General features: G+C 43.5%; 1 protein-coding gene across 8 annotated transcripts in view; it reads right to left on the bottom strand.

Moving 5' to 3' along the window:
- The window catches only part of DIXDC1 (DIX domain containing 1), a 71,156-nt gene that overhangs the window by 39,224 nt on the left and 11,594 nt on the right, over positions 1-20,338 (bottom strand). Inside the window, exon 3 of one of the 8 annotated variants that reach the window (XM_032359383.1) lies at positions 18,079-18,144. The exons of 3 other annotated variants lie outside the window; for them this stretch is intronic. In XM_032359383.1, coding sequence (XP_032215274.1) covers positions 18,079-18,144 — 66 coding nt within the window. Of the gene's footprint in view, positions 1-6,217; positions 6,260-6,991; positions 7,165-10,066; positions 10,179-18,078; positions 18,145-20,338 lie in introns of those variants that run through there. 4 more of the 8 variants (XM_032359388.1, XM_032359391.1, XM_032359382.1 and 1 more) reach the window with 4 other exon arrangements.

Below are 20,338 nucleotides of genomic sequence, written 5' to 3'. Positions count from 1 at the left end.
GGGTCTATTCCAACTATGCATTTGTTCTGAAGATGGGCACTAAGTATCAAAATAGCACATAACAACATCCCAGAAGCAGCATCAGTTCTGTCTGGTTTCTGCAGAAACCCAGGACCCGGAACCTAAAAATCAGGTTCAAGGGCTAATGGGTATTAAGTTACAGTCTGGTTAAAGAACACTTGATTTCTAAGCCGCAAGTACCTCATCAATGAAATGATGTTGGAAAGTACTCACTGCCTGCTTCCTGAGCTTAAATGAAATCTTCAGTATTTTCTCTGTGTCGATTTGTGGGAATAAATGCAGTCTTTGTAAGACAGCACTAAGCTGTTGACAAACTGCAGGAAGTGCCCTCTCAGCGGGGGACAGCGGAGGGGAGGAATCCAATACCTACCTGAACTATACACCAGTTTTGGTGTTTGATGTGTGTTTTACTGTATTAATGAATGGACCTGCAACAGGACCTGACACACAGCTGATGTCATTATTATTCTCATCATTATTACCATCTAAGTAATTCTCACAAAAGCACTGAAGGGTCAGTGTCCTCTCTGTTCTCTGGATGAAGTTCAGAGAAGTTATGTAACTTCCCCAAGGTCCTCAGCTAGGACGGAGCAGATAGGGCATTGAAACACAGTAAGTGCGGTCCAAGCATTGACCAGGGACTTTGTGTTGCCCAGCTCAGTCCACACCTTCTGCCTGATATGGGCCAGGCTCCCGCCCAGACTCTGCTCCCGCTCTCACTGCCACAGGACTGTGGGAGGCAGACCAGGCAGGCAAAAGGGCGCCTCTGCAGTAAACCACTCTGCTCTGGGGAAAAGGAGTTAAGACAGCTGGGATCTCACCACCTGGGTCACATATAAAACTAACCAAAACAACACCCAGTATGAATCAGGACAGTCTCTTCAATCACAAACAGTGCTGGGAAAACTGGAAAGCCACATGTAGAAGAACGAAACTGGACCATTCTCTTATACCACACACAAGATAAATTCAAGTGGATGAAAGACCTAAATGTGAGACAGGAATCCATCAAAATCCTAGAGGAGAACACAGGCAGCAACCTTTTCAACCTCGGCTGCATCAACTTCTTGCTAGATACATCTCCAAAGGCAAGGGAAACAAAAGCAAAAGTGAACTGCTGGGATTTCATCAAGATAAAATGCTTCTGCACCAGGGCGCCTGGGTGGCTCAGTCGTTAAGCTTCTGCCTTCAGCTCAGGTCATGATCCCAGGGTACTGGGATCTACTCCTACACCGGGCTCCCTGCTCTACAGGAAGCCTGCTTTTCCCTCTCCACTCCTTCTGCTTGTGTTCCCTGTCTTACTCTGTCTCTCTCTGTCAAATAAATAAATAAAATATTAAAAAAAAAAAAAAAAAAAAGCTCCTGCACAGCAAAGGAAACTATGGCCAAACTATGTTAAGAGCCGAGATGGCCATGGACAGACAAATGGCTAAAGAAGATGTGGTGTGTATATACAACAGAAAGGATGAATACTTACCGTTTACATCAACATGAATGGAACTGGAGGGGATTATGCTGAGTGAAGTAAGTCAATCAGAGAAAGACAATTATCCTGTGGTTTACTCATATGCGGAATACAAGCAGCAGCACACAGGATCATAGGGGAAGGGAGGGAAAACTGAACAGGAAATCATCAGAGAGAGACAAATCATGAGAGACTCTTAACTGTAAGAAACAAACTGAGGGTTGCTGGAGGGGAGCTGGGTGGTGGGATGGGGTAACTGGGTGACGGGCAGGAAGGAGGGCACGTGATGGGATGAGCACTGGGTGTTACACACAACTGATGAATTACTGAACTCGACATTTGAAGCTAATGATGTACTATATGTTGGCTAACTGAATTTAAATAATAAGTAAAAAAAACTCTCCTAACCAATCTCCCTGTGCCTAATATCATCTTCAACACACCCGCCACACATTCCTGCTTCAGATCCTTCACTGGCCTCTTTTATTTAAATTTTATTTTATTTATTTATTTGACAGAGAGAGAGAGATCGCAAGTAGGCAGAGAGGCAGGCAGAGAGAGTGGGAAAGCAGTTCCTTGCTGAGCAGAGAGCCTGATGTGGGGCTTGATCCCAGGACCCTGAGATCATGACCTGAGCCGAAGGCAGAGGCTTAACCCACTGAGCCACTCAGGCACCCCTTCAGTGGCCTCTCTTAACAAGACAAAACCCAACCTCCTTAGCTGCATTTAGTTTCATGTGCTGGCTGCTACCTCTTCCCCAGCTTTACTCACCATCCTCCCGCCTGCCTGCCCCATTTTAGTTCATCCAAACCACACACACTGCCCCAAATGCACGGAGCCATGCAGCCACTCTCCCTCCCTGAGCTTGGTGCCTCCTCTTAAGGCTCAGCTCGGGCATCACCTTCTCCAGGAAGCCTTCCCTGACTCTCCCACACACTTCATCTCTGGTCTCGTTGAGGATGTCCTATGTCACACAGGGCTCTGAGAGCACCAGCCCAACCTGGGCCCATAATTTGAGGCTTGGGGAGGGGTGGCAAAGGGGGGCAGTGAGCTCAAAGGAGCTCAGGTCTGAACCATGCTCTGTGCAGAATTATTGGACTCTAGATTGACAGGGGCATGACAAATATTTGAGTCGGTGAATCATTTGTCACATTTCATCAGGCCGAGACTTAAAGCGACTGCAAAAGTTAATAATGCAGGGGCAGATGAGAACAAATGGTCCACGTTAGGCCATGATCATTTCTACTTGAGTAACCACAGGCTTCTGTTGGCTATTGAATAGAAGTCCTGTCTGATGCAAAACTGATCAGAGGTTCTAACAGTACTTTTCAAGCACATTAATCTCAGCTCTGGTCTTTCAACAAAAGAGGATTCTACAGCATGAACGATAATAATAGTCACCACTGTTCTCAACACCCACTCTATGTCAATAATTATGCTAGGTCCCTCATTCATGCATTCATTTATTTATTTAGTAAATTCTATACCCAATTTGGGGCTGGAACCCACAACCCCAAGATCAAGAGCCACACGCTCAACTGACTGAGCCAGCCAAGTGCCCCTCTGCTAGGTCCCGGGAACACATTTTTTCCTATGCTAACCTGCCAGGGAGATATTACTTTTGCTAATTGGAGACTGAGACTCCAAAAGGGTGAAATAACTTGTTCCAGGTCATGCAAACAGTAAACCGTGACTATGATTCGAACTCCCAAGCCAATGTTCTTTTCACCAGATCACGCTATTGCCTAAATAAATGCATCCCTGAGGTTTCAGTGACTCTCCCTCAAACTCTCAGAATGGAAGTCACCATAGTCAAAACCAGTTTCTCCTCCGCATCCACTGCTTGGGTCTCTCGAGTAATAATCTACATGAAGCAGTTATCTACTACTCCAAGCATGTCCCCCAGGCCAGCAGCATCAGCATCACCTGGGACTCTCAGGCTCCAGCCCAGGCCTACTCAATGAGGACCCATACTTTAAACAGAGCTCCTCGTGATTCAATAGGCACACTGAAAATTGAGAAGCACTGTTCCCATCCCTGGATGTGCATCAAGATCACAACGGAAGATCTTAAAAAACACAGACATATATACATTACCCCATCAAATTCTCTCCAGGGGGTTTAACTTAGAAAGTACCCCCCCCAAGTTCCCTCATATAATTCTTGTAGAGTCAAACTGAGTCTTCTAGCAAAACACTCCAGTTCCCTTGACCAAGGGGTTTCCTACACCCTGATTACCCCTCAGAAGCACCAGTAAAGCTTCTTAAAAATACTAATGTCTGGGGCCCACTATACACCAGTCAGAATTTCTGAGAGTAGGGCCCAGGCACATCAGTATTCCTTAAGTGCTCCTACATACATCCAGAGTTTTGAGCCAAGGTCAACATCCCTTACATAAAATGGTTTCAAGTACTATTGCTCTCCTGCCTAAATCTCTCTGACACCAAGACATCTAGAATCTAACATAATACTCTGGGAACTAACAGGAGATATGAAGATTCCTCATTCTAGACATTTCTCTCTTCTTTTTCTTCTTCCTTGACCACCAGAAAACACTGTTGACCCACACTAGGGGCTTATTCAAAGATTTTATTTGAGAGAGAGAGCGAGTACAAGAGGGGGTAGGGTCAGAGGGAGAAGCAGACACCCCAGTGAGCAGGGAGCCCAATGTGGGACTAGATCCTGGGACTCCAGGATCATGACCTGAGTCAAAGGCAGTTGCATAACCGACTGAGCCACCCAGGTGCCCATTTTTATTTTATTAACTGTTCTTTTCGAAATAATTCCATACTTACATGAAAGTAGCAAAAATGGTACATAGAGTTTCCCAATACCCATCATTTCCTAGCTTCCCCAAATGTTTACATCCTACAGAACGAGAGTGTAAGATCAGAACACGTCATTCATACTAACATAATACCATTAACTAATCTCCAGACCTTATTCAAATTTCACCAAATTGTCCCACTGTCCTTTTACTGTCCAAGATCTCACACTACGTTGAGCCACCCTGTCTGTCTTGTTGGTCTCCTCCAATCTGGGACAGTTGCTAAGTCTTTCTCTGTCTTTCATGATCTTGACAGTTTTGAAGAATATTGCCCAGTTATTCTGTACAGTGTCCCTCATTTGGGGTTTGTCTGCAGTTTCTTACTGATTAAATTAAAATTATGGATTTGGGGCAAGAATAACACATAAGTCATACTGTACCCTTCCCACTGCACCATACCAACAGGCACATGATGCCAGTACATCACAATACAAAAAAGTTGCCATATTCCCCTTGTAATTGGTAAGTATCCCGTGGGAAAATAGGATTTTTTTTCTCATTATCACCTTATCTGTCCATTTTAAATTGAACATCGATTTTTCATTCCTGAAAAATCATTGAGTTTTCCTGATTGATTACTATGACGTTCCCCAAAAGATGATTTTCTAATTCCACCATTCCTTCTACAATTAGTAATTGGAATTCCTAATATGAGGAGCTCTCCCTTCCCCCCCTAATAACTTATTTATGTCAGTATGAGCTCATGGGCATTTATTTCACTTATATTTATTTACTTATTATGTTAATCCATTACTATCATTATTTATTTTGTTACTCAAATTGGGATGAATGTCTTCTGCATTCTTTTCATATGCTCCATTTACTTTTTAAGAAACTGGGGTAAAAATAAATAAATAAACAAACTGTGGCTAAAAAAACACATAACATAAAATTCGTCATCTGAACTCTTTTTAAGTGTACAGTTGAGTAAGGTTTAGTATAGTCACTCTGTTGTGCATTGAATCTACAGATTTTTCTCATGTCGCACAACTGAAACCCTGTTTCCATTAAACAACAAATTTGATTTTTCCCTCCTCTCAGGCCCTGACAACCACCTTTCTATTTTCTGTTTCTATGAATTTGAATAGTTTAGATAACTCAAATACAGGGAAACATACAGTACTTGTGTTTTGCGATTGGCTTATTTCACTTAGCATAATGTCCTCAAGGTTCATCCATGTCGGTTCATGTGTATGAACTTCCTTCCTTTTTCAGACCGAATAATATCCAAAAGTAAGTTTACACCACATATTGATTATCCATTCATCTGTTGGTGAACACGTGGATTGATTCCACCTCTTGGCTCTGGTGAATACTGCTGCCAAGAACATGAGTGTGCAACACTGATCGTTAAGACCCCATTTTCAATCCTTTTGGACACAAACCCAGAAGTAGGACTGCTGGATCATACAGCCTGATCATATTTCTTGAACACTTCCTTACTTTCTGGCATCAGAAAATATTCTACACTCCTCATCTTGTACTTTCTCTGCCCAGCTCTGGAATCAGCTATTTCTCAAAAGAACTCCAGTTCTTTCTACTGGAGAATAGCTTTTAGAAACCAGACTTTGGGCATGAGATGTGCTCATTGTTACTGGGGTAACATTCTTGATCCTCATAGTAGCAGAGTAGGAAACAGGTGTATGTACACACACACACACACACAAACACATCTATATCGACTTACCTTGACAAAGAGACATACCAGGAATCATAGCATAAATTATACTGATTCGTCCTCTAACCCAACCCTCAGAATTCACTCCTTCCTGTCCCTTTTCTTTATTATAACTTCTTTCTCCCAGTGAGAAACTGGACTCTTAGTCTCCACTATAAATTTACTAATTAATGTTCGCTCAATTCTAGAGAACACATAAAATAGCGTCAGATTTGCCAACTCTTACCTTGTGAAAGATTACTTTACTAACCATAATACAGTATTTATGCATAGTTCTTTTTGTCTTTAGTCTTAACAGTATTAGTGAAAATACTGATTTGAAAGTCACTTAGGTTCCTTCTTCTCCACCCCCATTGGTGTGGTTCTGTTCTCTGTTTGTAGTTACTTTGGTTTGTTTCTTAGTATCAGTAGTCCATTGTGGTTCTCCCCACATTTAGGATGATCAGGTGAAAGATTAACAGGATTCCCTAAGTCAGAGCTATACAAAAACATCTCGTCAGGAAGGTGTCACCGCCCCCCACCATTCTCTCTACTCTACCCGTCCTCTCCATTCTTTCCACCTCCTCTGACTCATCCAATTCGACCAACTCATGAGATCCCCTTCCTCCTTTCCCTCTTTTGTGAAAAACAGGTCATTGCTCTTCGCTTTGCACTTGTGTTTTTCACCTTGTTTCACTTAACATAGTCTGGAAATCACTCCATACTCGTTTAGAGATTTTTCCTTCTTCATTTTTACAGCTACTGTAGTACTCCATTCTGTGGATGTGCCATAATTCATTTACCCTTTTCTATATGTGGACATTTAGGGTTTTTCCAATGCTTTGCAATTACAAACAATGCTGCAGTGAGTGACCCTACGCATGTGTATTTTCATGTTGATACAGGTCTGCCTTCGGGGTAGATTCCAAGTAGGACTGCCGGATCAAAAGGCAAGTCGGTGGATAATTTTATCAGATATTGCCAAAAGCCCTGCCAAAAGGGTAGCATCTGTTTACATTACCAAAGGAATACATGAGAGTACACTTCTCCACAGCCTCGCCAAACAGAATGTTGTCGTACTTCTCAATTCTAGCCACTGTGATGAGAAATTGTATCTTAGTGTTATTTTAATTTTCAGTTCTTTCATTATGAGTTTAAACCTGTTTTTGCAGGAGTGCGTGGGTGGCCCAGTCAGTTTAAGCAACTGCCTTCAGCTCAGGTCATGATCGAAGGTCCTTGGATCGAGTCCCAAGTTAGGCTCCCTTCCCTGCTCAGCGGGGAGCCTGCTTCTCCCTCTCCCTCTGCCGCACCCCTCCATGCTCTCCCTTTCAAAGGAACACATAAAATCTTAAAAAAAACAAAACAAAACAAAACTCTTTTTTGTAGGTTTAATAATCCATTTTACATCATTTACCTTTAATCACTATTTTCATATTTAAATGAATTGTCATTTTTCTCATTTTTCTATCAGAGTTTTTGGTCCCTTTTTCTTCCTTTTTTAAGAATTCTGTATATCCCAAGACTGTTACCCTTTTGTCTTTGACATGTGTTGCAGATATTTCTTAGTTGCCTTAGACTATTTTACATTGTGCTTTTGGCATGGAAGAGTTTCCACGTTTATATAATCACATTTATTGATCGTTTACTATATTGCCTCTGAATTCTGAGTCATGGTTAGAAAGCCTCTTTCCCTTCACTGAGATGAAAGAAGAATCACCAGGTTTTTTTCTCAGATGGTTTCATTTTTTACATTTAGATCCCTGACCCATTTGGAGTCTATTCTTGTGTATGATTTAAGAAATAAATCCAAATCCTCTTTTTCCAAAGAGCTACCTAGTTGTTTCAGCACCATTTCTTAAAACCTCCCTCTTTACCCTGGTGGTCTGAGATGTTACCTTTATCATATACTAAATTTCCATAAGTCCTTGAGTCTATTTATGGGCTTTGCCCCCTACATCACTCATATATTGTTTATTCATGCATTACATTTTAATTATAGAGGCTTTACAGTGCATTTTAATGCCCAGGAAAGCTAGTCCTTGGCAAATGAAAATTTCCTTTTTTAGTGTTCTCTTGACTATTCTTGCGTATTTATTTCTTCAAATGTATTTTGTTATTTTTACCTGACCTCCTAAAAAAGTCTGTTGGCATCTTTATTGGGATTATATTACATTTATAAATTAATTTAAGGAAACCTGTCACCTTTACGGTGTTAAATCATCCAACTCAAGAATAGGGGATGTTGCTCCCTTTGTTCAAATGTGTCCTCCAGGAGTGTTTTAAAGTTTTCCTCCTGTAGGTTTTATACATTTCTCTTTAGGTTCATTTCTAAGTATTCAATCTTACTTGATGCAGTTGCAAATGAGTTTTCCTCTGTATCATTATGGTCTCTAATTGGCTATTTTTTGGGTATATAAAGCTATTAATTTCAGCATGTTAATTTTATATCCTGTTACCTTATCTTTTATTGTTTGAGTTTTATCACTAATTCTCTTCAATTTCCAGGATTATTATTATATCTGCAAAAATAAATAGTTTTATTTCATTACTAAGCCTTGTGCCTCTAAATGACTTCTCTAGTCTAATTATGCTGCCTAATACCTCTGACACAAAGTAGAATAGAGAGTGGGCATCCTGCCCTTGTTTCTAGACTTAGAGAAACCCTGACAGTGTTTCCCAATTTAGAAAGTTACTGGTTTTAAGACTAAGGTATATATATTTTATCATGTTAAGTATATCCATCGTCTTATTTTCTTGAATGTTTTATGAGGAATGGATGTTGAATTTCAATAAAATGTCTGTCAGCCTTTATTGAGATAATCCTATGATTACTTTTCTTAATACCTATTAATATGGCATATGATACTAGTGGATTTCTTAATAATGAAACAACCTTGCATTCTTGGAATGAAACTCACCTGATGGTAGTGAATTATATGTTTAAAGTGGTGTTGTAGGGGCGCCTGGGTGGCTCAGTGGGTTAAGCCTCTGCCTTTGGCTCAGGTCAGAGGTCAGGTCAGATCCCAGGGTCCTGGGAATCGAGCCCCGCAGTGGGCTCTCTGTTCAGTGGGGATCCTGCTTCCCCCTCTCTCTCTGCCCACCTTTCTGCCTACTTGTGATCTCTCTGTCAAATAAAAAAAAAAATCTTTAAGTTAAAAAAAAAAATTGGTGTTGGATTCTATTTATTGATGTTATGTGAATACTCTATGTATGCTACCTCTTTACGGGTACTCATAAATATTAGTCTATGGTTCCCCTTTTTGCACTCTATCATGTTTAGGCATCAATATTGTATTTGCTTTTTTAAAAAAAAGATTTTATTTATCATAGAGAGAGCGAGCGAGAGAGGGCATGAGCTGGAGAGGGAGAGCAGGCACCCCCCTGAGCAAGGAGCCCGATATGGGGCTCAATCGCAGGATGCTGGGATCATGACCTGAGTCGAAGGCAGATGCTTAGTGACTGAGCCACCCAGCCACCCTATATTTGCTTTTTAAAAAGAAGTAGGAAGTTTCTCTTCCTTTTCAATGCTCTGAAATAATACACAGAGCCCTGGAACTATCTAGTAATATGCAGCAGCTTGGTGGAAATCCTCTGTGAAATATTGGGGAACTAGAATTTTTTGAGATAGCTTCTTAATAGGATTCTCTTTCTTCCACAGAAATTGATCTGTTTAAATTTTCCATCTCTTTCAGCATTTCCCTAGGAAATTATCCATTTCAAGTTTTAAAAAGTATTTGCACAGACCTATAAAGACTCTTACAATTTTTTGTTTCAATGTTTACTTCTCCATTGTCACTTCTTATTTTGTATATTTGTGCTTTCTCCCTTTTTCCTCAGCATTGTGTTAGCCAGCAATTTGTCTGTTTTGATAATTTTTTCAAGACGTCTTAGAAACAAAATAGTTTCAAGACTTGTTGCTTTCCAGCCAAAGTTCCTCTAAAATCATGCTACCTAGAACGAAACACAATACTCTGAGGATAAAACTAGACTCTCAGTTTCTTCATTAAAAATTGTTCACATTCTCTCCTCCTCCCTCTCCCTCTTTCTCCCTTTCCTTCACCTTTTCTTTTTCTTTCTTTTTTTCTTACCACCTTACATTGTTGACTCACACAGTACTGTCAACCAAAACGCCTACATAATTTTTAACACATTCTGCGGTTAAACCAATCTCTTCCATCTTCATTCTTGTAAAACTGGTCTTCTTGTTCCATATTTACCTATAACAAATTTCTCTTGTTAAATCCCATCTCACAGGATCCTTCTAGATGGTATCATTTATGCACTCATTTATTCAAATCAACCAACACTGCTAGGAATCGTGCCAATCCCTGTGCTGGGAGGTATATAATTAACTATGATACAAAGTAATTATGGTGACAATAGAGAAATATTAACAAATGCTATCTGTGCACAGAAGGAGCAACAGGATGGAAGGATGTGCGGGTCAGGGAAGAGTCTAGAGGAAAGGAGACATTCCTCTGGTTCCCTAAGGATATCTGCAAGTTAGAGAAGGGGAGAAGGACATCCTAGGGGAGGGTGGTAAAAAAGAAAAGGAAAGAAAGAAAGAAAGAGCAGTGAAGGCGTATGGTATCCAGGAGGAACAGCAGCGACAAATTCGCGTGTGGGCAGAGCCTTCAGTGGCCGGTGATGATGGTGGAGAAATAGGTCAGCACAAGACCTATCCGCACTTAGACTTAAAGCTCAAAGACCTTCAATGGCAATGTGTGGCGTTTTGAAACAGGAGGGTACAACAGTGAGACCTGCATCCTAGAAAGGTCACTCTGGACACACAGTAGAACACGGGATAGAACGAGGAGCATTCAGATTCAGAGAACCAATGAGGAGACCAGGCAATAATTCATGTGAGAGATTATAAGGACCTGAACTGAAGCAGTATAATTAGAGAAGGACAAATTCCAGAAACAAGGCAGGTGGCTGATGGGATAAAAGCAGTGACAAAAAGAGAAGAAACAAAAAGCTGTATCTGAGGGAAAGACTTGCTTTCACTGAGATGGAGAATATGTGAAGAGCACATAGTTCAGTTTTGAACAAGAGTCTGAGCTACCAGACTCTTTACACCAGAGTGAAGATGTTCTACAGCCATTTGGCAAAATACAGGGGCTAGAGCACAAGAGATGGGGGCTGGGTGGGAGATGCCTGTTTGAGGGTATCTGTGGGTGACAGGCGTAGGCGGGGTGCAAATAAGACAGTAACTACCATCTACTGAGTGCTTACTACCTGCCAGGACAGTGCTAAGCACTTCACCATATCCTTTCATAGGTATATAAAAAAATATAATGCATATTTTAATTTATATATATGCAATATATTTTTAATATTATTTAAACCCCCCAATGCGTGTGCGCACACACACACACACACACACACACACACACACACACTGATCTTGTGAGGATCTACTATTCCCATTTTATAGACGTGGAAACTAAGTTTTAAGAGCAAAAACATGCCCAGGGTTACAGGGCTGGTAAGAGGTAGGAAAGGGATTTGAATTCAGTGTTGAGCCCCAAATCCTGGGATCTTACAACACCCCAAAAAGTAAGGTGAACTAAAAAAGTAATTTGGCAGAAAAGGAAGTGGGGAGAGAGGTCACTGAAGGAAAAGAAGAAAATGAAAATGTCCTGCCAATTCTTTTTTAAAGATTTTATTTACTTATTTGACAGAGAAATCACAAGTAGGCAGAGATGCAGGCAGAGAGAGAGAGTGGGGGAAGCAGCCTCCCCACTGAGCAGAGACCCCGATGCGGGCTCCATCCCAGGACCCTGAGATCATGACCTGAGCTGAAGGCAGAGGCTCTAACCCACTGAGCCACCCAGGTGCCCCTTGACTGCCAATTCTTGTCAGCCATTGAATGAGGCAGTTTTTATGCATTATCTCCTTTAATTCTCATACCCAATCATTAAATCTGTATTATTAGCCGCATTTCTTATGGAAAAACTTGCTGAAGACGACAGTATTGATAAATGGTTAAAAAAAAAAAAAAGGGATTTGAAACCACTCCATCTTAGTCTAAATATAATGAGATCAGCAAAAACTAAAATTATTGGGGCACCTGGCCAGCTCAGTCAGGAGAGCATGCAACTCTTGATCTCAGGGATGTGAGCTTAAGCCCCACATTGGGCATAGAGATTCCTTAAAAAGTAAATAAATAAATAATTTAAAAATAATTAGAACAGGCGATCGGATGGATAGAAAAAGAATCAGGAGAAAGTTTGGGAATCCGAGGATGACAGAATTTTAAGACGAGTGGTCGGTAAAGTCAAACACTGTCAAAAAGTCAGGCTAAGGACTGGAAAGCCCATTTCATTTAATAATTAACATGTTTTGGTGACCTTTTTGAGAACAGATACTGTAGAGTGATGGATTAAAAGTCAGAGGGCAGCTAACCCAGAAGACACCAGGAAGCAAGTAAACAGAGGCAGTGAGAGGAGAATGGATATTAGCTGGAGGGGAGGTGAAACAGGGAGCCAGGGTTTTCTAGAAAGAGAGGCCATCTGGAGGCCAAGATGAGGGGTAGGTGAGAGAGACAGACACAGGGGAGGGTGTGAATGATGTGGCAAGTTTCAGAGGAGAAGACGAGGGCCACTTCCTCCTCTGCTCATGAGGAGGCAGGAGAAGGCACTTTTTTTTTTTTTAAAGATTTGATTTATTTATTTGACGGAGAGATGGCAAGAGAGGGAGTACAAGCAGGCAGAGCGGGAGAGGGAAAAGCAGGCTTCCTGCTGAGCAGGAGCCCAACCAGGCGCCACTGAAGTTCCTTTTGTGGAGAAGTTTGGAGGTGGGGAAAAGGTGCAAGTGAACTAAGGTCAGCTGCTCCTCGGTGAGTCACATACAGAAACTACATCAGGTGGAACTGTCATACAAAGAAAACTTTATCTGTAGCAGACAAGGAGATCCCAGAGAGCAATTTCCAAAGCTGCAACTCCCTGAGCAAGGGAGGATGTGTTCTTTTTACTTAGGGTTAGGATGAGTATTCAGAAAGAGGAGCCCGGGGCGCCTGGGTGGCTCAGTCGTCAAGGGTCTGCCTTGCACTCAGGTCATGATCCCGGTTCCTCAGGTGGAGCCCTGCATCAGGCTCCCTGCGCAATGGGAAACCTACTTCTCCCTCTTCTCCCTCTCCCACTCCCCCTGCTTGTGTTCCCTCTCTCCCTGTCAAATAAATAAAAATCTTAAAAAAAAAAAAGAAAAGAAAAGAAAAGAAAGAAAGGAGCCCTGCCATGGTATGTGGGGGTGGGGCTTAAGTTCATGTGGGGGGGTGGGGCATAAGTTCACACATGCACCTTAAGGTGATGTGCCTAGACGTGTGTTGTGCTCTTCCCTGGGCAGAGATTTTAGCGCTATAATGAGGTGAAGGTGACTGTCAGTGGTTCCATGGGTCACTCCATGGTCCATCTGTGCAGGCAGGAGTCAGGGGTTAAACTCAAACTGGTCTGGGCAGTCTGGGCAGTTATTGCTCCAGGGGTAGAGTTTCGGTTTATACCCACCGGGTCTTGTCTGAGTTAAGAGATACACTGGAAAGAAGAGCTCCGGGGGGTGGGGGTGGGGCTGATCACAAGCTTTGTGATCACAGATCACAAAGATCAGTGAGTATAAGCAAAACAGTAAAGGTCAGGTCCTGGGATCTAGCTGCTAACCAGGGCAGTGGCAAGGAGCCCACTCCAATTGCCCCACTTCACTACTGAAGTCGTCCGGCATGCCCATTGACAACGAGAGGGACAGAGAGAATGATGGAGGCTTTGGGAAAGGACACTGCGGGAAGCGGGAAGCACAGGTAATGCTAATAAATAGGCCCTGGCGACACCAAGGACTCAGCCAGGGCTGTAAACCACATTTTTTCACTGAATCCACGAGCGAGGTTGCAGGTCTCCTCTGGAACTGCAGGGCAGGGAAGCAGGGAAGGGCTCATGCAGGACCGGCAGCGGTCGGAGGGGGCCAGGGATCCCAGGGCGCAGGAGGCGGGGAAGGCGGTGAGAGTGTATTTGAAGTGACTGACGGTGGAATCTGCACCCGCGACAAGAAGTCAAAGGAGCGCTGATAAACTGAGAGCACAGAGAAGACACAGGAGGGGAGAGCCTGAAGAGGCTGAAGTAAGTTTGATGGAATGGAGGAGTGAGGACATGGGGGTTTTGAGCAGAGAGCAGAGTCTCAGAGTTCAGGATGTCAAGGGCTGGATGACTCTGTGGCATAAGTTCCAGAATGTGGCCTTGCTGTAGTGGCACAGACGGGACAGTCACCACAGAGAGGATGGGAGGCTAGACCACCTTCTTTACGGATCCTAAAGTCAGTCTGGGAGAGCTGTAAGTTTTCAAATGGTGAGGACAGGACTGATGGCTCAGTCATTAAATGTCTGCCTTCGGCTCAGGTCATGATCTCAAGGTCCTGGGACTGAGCCACACATCAGGCTCCCTGCTCAGCAGGAGCCCTGCACTCCCCCTGCTTGTGTTCCCTCTCTCGTTATGTCTCTCTGTCAAATAAATAAAATCTTTAAAATAAAGTAAAATAAAACAAAACAAAATAAAATAAAATGCTGAGGACAGCTCCTATTCTTCCCAGATTCATGTCATTTAAAAAACCGATAAACAGGGGCGCCTGGGTGGCTCAGGTCATGATCTCAGGGTTCTGGGATCGAGCTCTCTGCTCAGCAGGGAGCCTGCTTCCCCCTCTCTCTCTGCCTGCCTCTCTGCCTACCTGTGATCTCTGTCAAATAAATAAATAAAATCTTAAAAAAAAAAAAAACGATAAACACACAATCGTTGATATCATGGATGAAATCACTGATAAAATATTTTTGATTGAAGAAGGGCCTTTGTCATGTTGCTGCTCTGTCTGCAGGAGACAGAGACTCCTGAACGGCATCTCACTAGGGACCAGAGACTCCGGACGGAGTGGGGCTACTCTCATTTGCAGGTTGGGGTACCCTGGCTTTAGGACCCCACCCACCCAAGAAGTCTGATCTTGGGAGCCCAGCACTAAACCAGACCCCCTCTTTGACCTGAAGACACCTGTACCTCACACCCAAGGGAATGGCCAGACCCTGTTGCTGCTGTAAATGCCTACTGCTGGCTCAGAAGAAATGGATTTAAAGTACAAAGCAGACATTCACGGGGACCAGCCAAACCACCACTTCCCCCACGAAGATGTTTATCTTTAAAGAGGCCTGTAGTGCAAGCCGAGGCCCTCAGTAGCTCTGCTGCTTGGTTTTAAAATTTACTAGAGCTACTTCAGCAGCAGATGAAAGACCATATGCTTTTGCAAGAGGCTGTTACTCTCTCGAGGTTGGACTAGTAGTTTTATTTTTCTCTCTCTTCCTCCTCCTCCTCCCTTACTCTCTGGGGGCTGTAGTAGTTTTCTTCTTCTTCTTCTTCTCCTCCTCCTCCTCCTTCTTTTTTTGGCCCCAGTGTCTTTCTCAAATTGTAACTCTTGTGAAAGGCAGATCTATAAATTGGAGACAAGCTTTCCTGGTCAGGGCCAGCGTGCGATTTAGAGCCTAGCTCACCCACCTTCTTTTTCCCTATCCCCAAACCCTGACCCCAGCGACATGAAATAACTTCTTAAGGGCTTCTTGCAGCAGGTGGGGAAAAACCCCATCGAACTGTTTACTTCTAGCAGTCAATTATTCAGTGAAGACAAGAAGCAATAGGTTTGGCAAAATGAAAATATCTAGATTAGGATATACTTCTTGAATACGCCCCTAGCGCTCTTGTTCCGTTTCCAACAACAGCTGGAGAATCACAGCAGGACAACAGGTTCAAGTCAGGGCCACGGGGTTAGGTACAGCTGAGAGCTCTTGGGGTAGCGTCTGCACACACAGTGTGGGCCCTAGCACTCGGCTGCTACAATATCATAGCATCAACCAGATCACTGGCCCGATGGAGTTGATTGTTCAAGTCCAGCCAGTCTCTGGAATTTTGGATCTGGCCTTCAGGAAGAGAATCCATCTGCTTCTTCCCACCCATCTTTGTTTGACAAAGTTTTAAGATATAAAACCTAGATGATGCCATAGGCCATGCTGCCCACCTGTGACAGAAAAGCCACACGGAGTGAGAGGGAATATAGCCACCCCAGAAAGTACCAGTGATGAGTGGCAAAGAGCAGAGGGAGGGAGGCTACAAGCATGCAGCTCCCGATTCTCACGGAGACTCTGTTCCATTCTTGCCTTTCATATGGTTTAATTTTTCAGCCTTTCCTTGGATTCCACGAGTCAGTACATTCCACTTTCTACTTCTGCTTGCTCAGGCTGGGTTCCTGGCCCTGCACTTGCCACCGAACTAGCAAGACAATCAAACACACAGCATCAGTGACAGCACAGAACTGATCTTGATCCAGAATTAACATCTCTAACTTGTTCTGGGGAAGCTAGAGAGATCCCTGTGTCATTCAGCAGTCTAGAGAGACGGGGCTTTTGTGACCATCCCTTGAGTCAGGCATGGTGGGGGGAAGGGAAGAAAAGTGGATGCGGCCACAGGGAAAGCTGGCTAAGCAGGGTTTTGGCTTGAAGAGAGCGCATGGCCGTAGAGCTGTGCAAATGGTGGTAACACCAAGGAGTAGCTGGGTGGGGAGCCCTCATCAACTCCGCAATCTCCATCAGCCTCTTCCAAGCCACTCCCAATAACCCCACAAAAGAAGTTAAAACTCTTCCAAGCATTGAAAATTCCATCCACTGTCTTCACTGCAGCAGGAAGCTTGACCCTGAAACTTCTCTTGCGCCAAAGGTAACTTTCTTTCTGTTTCTCTTTGGAACCTGCCCTTCCTTCCAAACAAGTTTGCAAACCCGGCCTCTCCTCCCTATCTCCTCTAAGCCTCAAGGTCAAAGAGACTTCCTGCCAGGGACTTGCTCCCTTAGAGTCAGAGTCACAAAGGGCATTTACTGGGCTTCATCAGGCAAGTCTGTGATCTCCTGTTCCTAGGGCAGAAAGCATCCCAAACTGAGCCCTGCGGTTCCCTGCTGGCCGGCAGGAAAGACAAACAAGAAAAGCAGTGGGGGCTCTGGGGGTGTGCTGGAGTTCAGGAGGAGACCTGACTGGCTCTGGAAGGAAGTCAGCTTCCCAGTGAAACCAGATTCCTGTGTAGGACCGAGACCCTCCAGCAGCAGAAGATGAGGGGGTGGGGAGACGCTGCTGAGAACCTGAGGGGAAAGCAGGAGCTTTGGAAAGCTTGTTATTACTGGCCTGAATTCTGCCAGTAAGAGAATGTAATATGGTCTAGCCTTTCTATTAACTCTTTCAGGACTTTGCTGAGCCAGGAAAGGCGACTTATTCATTGAACCTGGTGGCTAATTAGGTAAAAATCCCCTCGTGGGGGGATGACACAAGTAAAAACATTACATTTCTTATTCCTGTAGGAGCAGTGTTCTTCAAACTAGTGTTGAGCCCAGTGGTCAAAGGACGATATACCACAAAGTGAAAAGCTGAAGACTTTCTGAAAGATTTCATCTTCTAGCCTTATTTTAAAATTACCACTAGAGGGGCGCCTGGATAGCTCAGTGGGTTAAGCATCTGCCTTTGGCTCAGGTCATGATCTCAGGGTCCTGGGATCGAGTCCTGCCTCGGGCTCCGGGAGCCTGTTTCCCCGCCCCCCTCTATACCTGCCTCTCTGCCGACTTGTGATCTCTGTCAAATAAATAAATAAAATCGTTAAAAATAAATAAATTAATTAAATTCCTACTAGTTACACATTCCACAAACACTCTGTTCCTTCAGGAGTACCTTATTAGGTAAGTGCTCAATAAATGCATGAGAATGAACAACTGAGCCTTCACTACAGATGAGTGTCCCCTATGCTAGAAACAGAGCATGGAGCCCACTCTTAAGGCCTTTGGGATTGGTTCCCTATCCCTTTACCATACCTGTCCATTGAAGGTCACGTTCATGACTACTTCAGTGGGATATGGTTTGGGGATAAGACATAAGGAAATATATTTAGTCAAGTGTCGTTTGGAGACTTTGCTTCCTGCACCCTACACGAGGCCAGTCATGGCCAATGAAGCATTTCCAGTGCTTCCCAGTTTCTCTGAAGTGCCTGGGGGTGTGGCACCTGGCCAACAGTGCCCCATCACTGCTCCACATGCCTGGCCTGCCCATCACTCACCATGAGGAACATAAAGCTGCCTGAGAGCTTGCTGCCAGGGAGCATCTGTTTAGCTGGCATTGACTCCTGTGGGAACAAAGCCAATGGGCCTGGGTAAGGAGAGGAGGAATCAGTCAGGATAAAAAAAAAAAAAAAAGGTTAGGGAGTATAGTGCTTTGTTACATTAAAGAATTAACAGGACTTTTAATTTCTACAGCAAAGCACAGAGGAATTCATTGTGGAAACGTCTGAAAGCCTCTGGTTGGCCCCATGTTGCAAATCCTACTTCACGGAAGGCACGGGGCCCTGAGGAGTGATGTCTGCTGCAGCTGCTCCAACCTGCCAATCCTCTTCGTCACTCATTCTACGTCCCACTCATGTCACCAGACAAAGGCTCTTCCTGTCTTTCTCAGGGACTGCCAGGCAGATGAATCTCCATGTGGGGTCTAACTTTCTACTGTTCTCCTTGGAGGGAAACGGTAGGGAAAGGCCTCCAGGTTAGATGTTTCAAAAAAATTAAGGCTCAGACAACTCCCTTCCTGTTGACCAACCTTTTAATAAATCATTCCCATAACTTTCAGTCCCTCGGGCCATTTATACCACAGCCAAGCTCTGGTTCACTCTGTCTGACAAACAAAATTTCTGTATCGTCACAATTTCCCCAAGTTCAATACTCTGAACACTTACTTTAAGTTCACTGACCTGTGAGCTTCACTAGGGAACAGACTCTATGTTATTTGACTTCTATTTCCAGAGCCTGGCCTGGTGTCTGGTAAACAGAGTAATTCAGTAAATGCTTGTAGAATGAGAGCTCCCATGCATGTTTACCACACTGGCAGGAAAAAGTCTGGCCTCAGTGAGCAGACAGGTTGGGAAATATTTGGTACTTTTCAGGATATCATTAAGCAGAAGATAGCCCTGTGATCTCCCATGAACACTACCTCTTTATGGTTTTCAAGTATTTTTTTTTCAGTATACCTACAAATCCCTCCCTATAAATTCCTTGGAAGCAGGAACCAGGCGTGTTTCAATTATTTTATCCATCCCCTCACTCAATAAATGAACTAAATAACTGAATGAATGAATGTTTATTGGCCAAACCATATTAGAGTCTTGTGGCTATCAAAACGTTTCAACACATTCACCAAAGTCTTTTTTAAAGAACGTCAGCCCCAGAAAAACACTTATAGAAATTTATGTTGGCACATCAACCAAAGACAACATTCATAGGACAACATCAATATCAAGTAGCAGAGAAAACAAATAAATAGCTCTGAGGCGCAGGCAGAATGAGGAAAATGTGAACTGTAGATAGCCTGGCCAGGCTCAGAGCACAGGAGACAGGGGATGGCAGCCAGGGTAGGCTACAGAATGTGGTGGTAGCCAACATTTGTGGGTAACTCACAATGCAGATCAACCATGTCAATGAAAGGAACTGCATTGACAACACTGGTATAGATAGATTCTGTGGGTGATTTGTCAGGTGTGTTCAAGTCAAGGCTTTAGCCAGGGAATGCGGTAGAAGAAAATCATCATGCATACTGGCAAATGGCCTGAGAACAGGGCCAACAATGGGTAGAGGGAAGCCTTGATTCAGAGGGTAGGGTTTCTCTCTGCTGCAGGGTTCCCTTATAATTAACCAATTAGAGCCATAGCTTCATTTCCTGAGGCAGTTTTCTCTGCCACACAGAATGAGGTCACAGCCCTAACCACACAGATCTATAAAGCATCTGGGAGATGAAGAATGGCTTCAGATATGCTTGGATCATTCCCCAGAGATGATTGGACACATGTGTGGTATTCTTAGCCTCAGAGCTTCTCAGAGGAATCAAAGTGTATTCTGACACCAGCTTTTAAGTCCCTATTTACATCCTTACCACATGACTCTAACAAAGAGATAGAATATTACTAGATCTATCAAGCAGCCCCAGAAGCTGGAATAAATCAATCAGGGCTCCATCAACTCTGAAATAACAAATCATAGCAGTATTCAGAAGCACTAGATATGATACTCTAAGTGAAAAGAATTATTTAATATAATTTATTTTGTATGTGAAAGAATTATTTCAACTCCAGGGGCCACTGGGATTTAACATATTACTTTTAGTAGTACTGAGATGATGTCGGTTTCTCAGAGAAATCAGAAGAACCTATTAGTTATGAGATTTCCAATCTACACATAGAAGGGATGGATTGTACATAAACCTAGAAGGGGGTGGAGGGAAGCATACAGGATGGGCAGGAAAATCAAACATCAGAGAGGGACAAGGGGCATTACTGC

The sequence above is a fragment of the Mustela erminea genome, chromosome 9 (assembly GCF_009829155.1).
Source record: "Mustela erminea isolate mMusErm1 chromosome 9, mMusErm1.Pri, whole genome shotgun sequence".
Lineage (NCBI taxonomy): Eukaryota > Metazoa > Chordata > Mammalia > Carnivora > Mustelidae > Mustela > Mustela erminea.
This window is presented reverse-complemented; position numbering and strand designations above follow the sequence as displayed.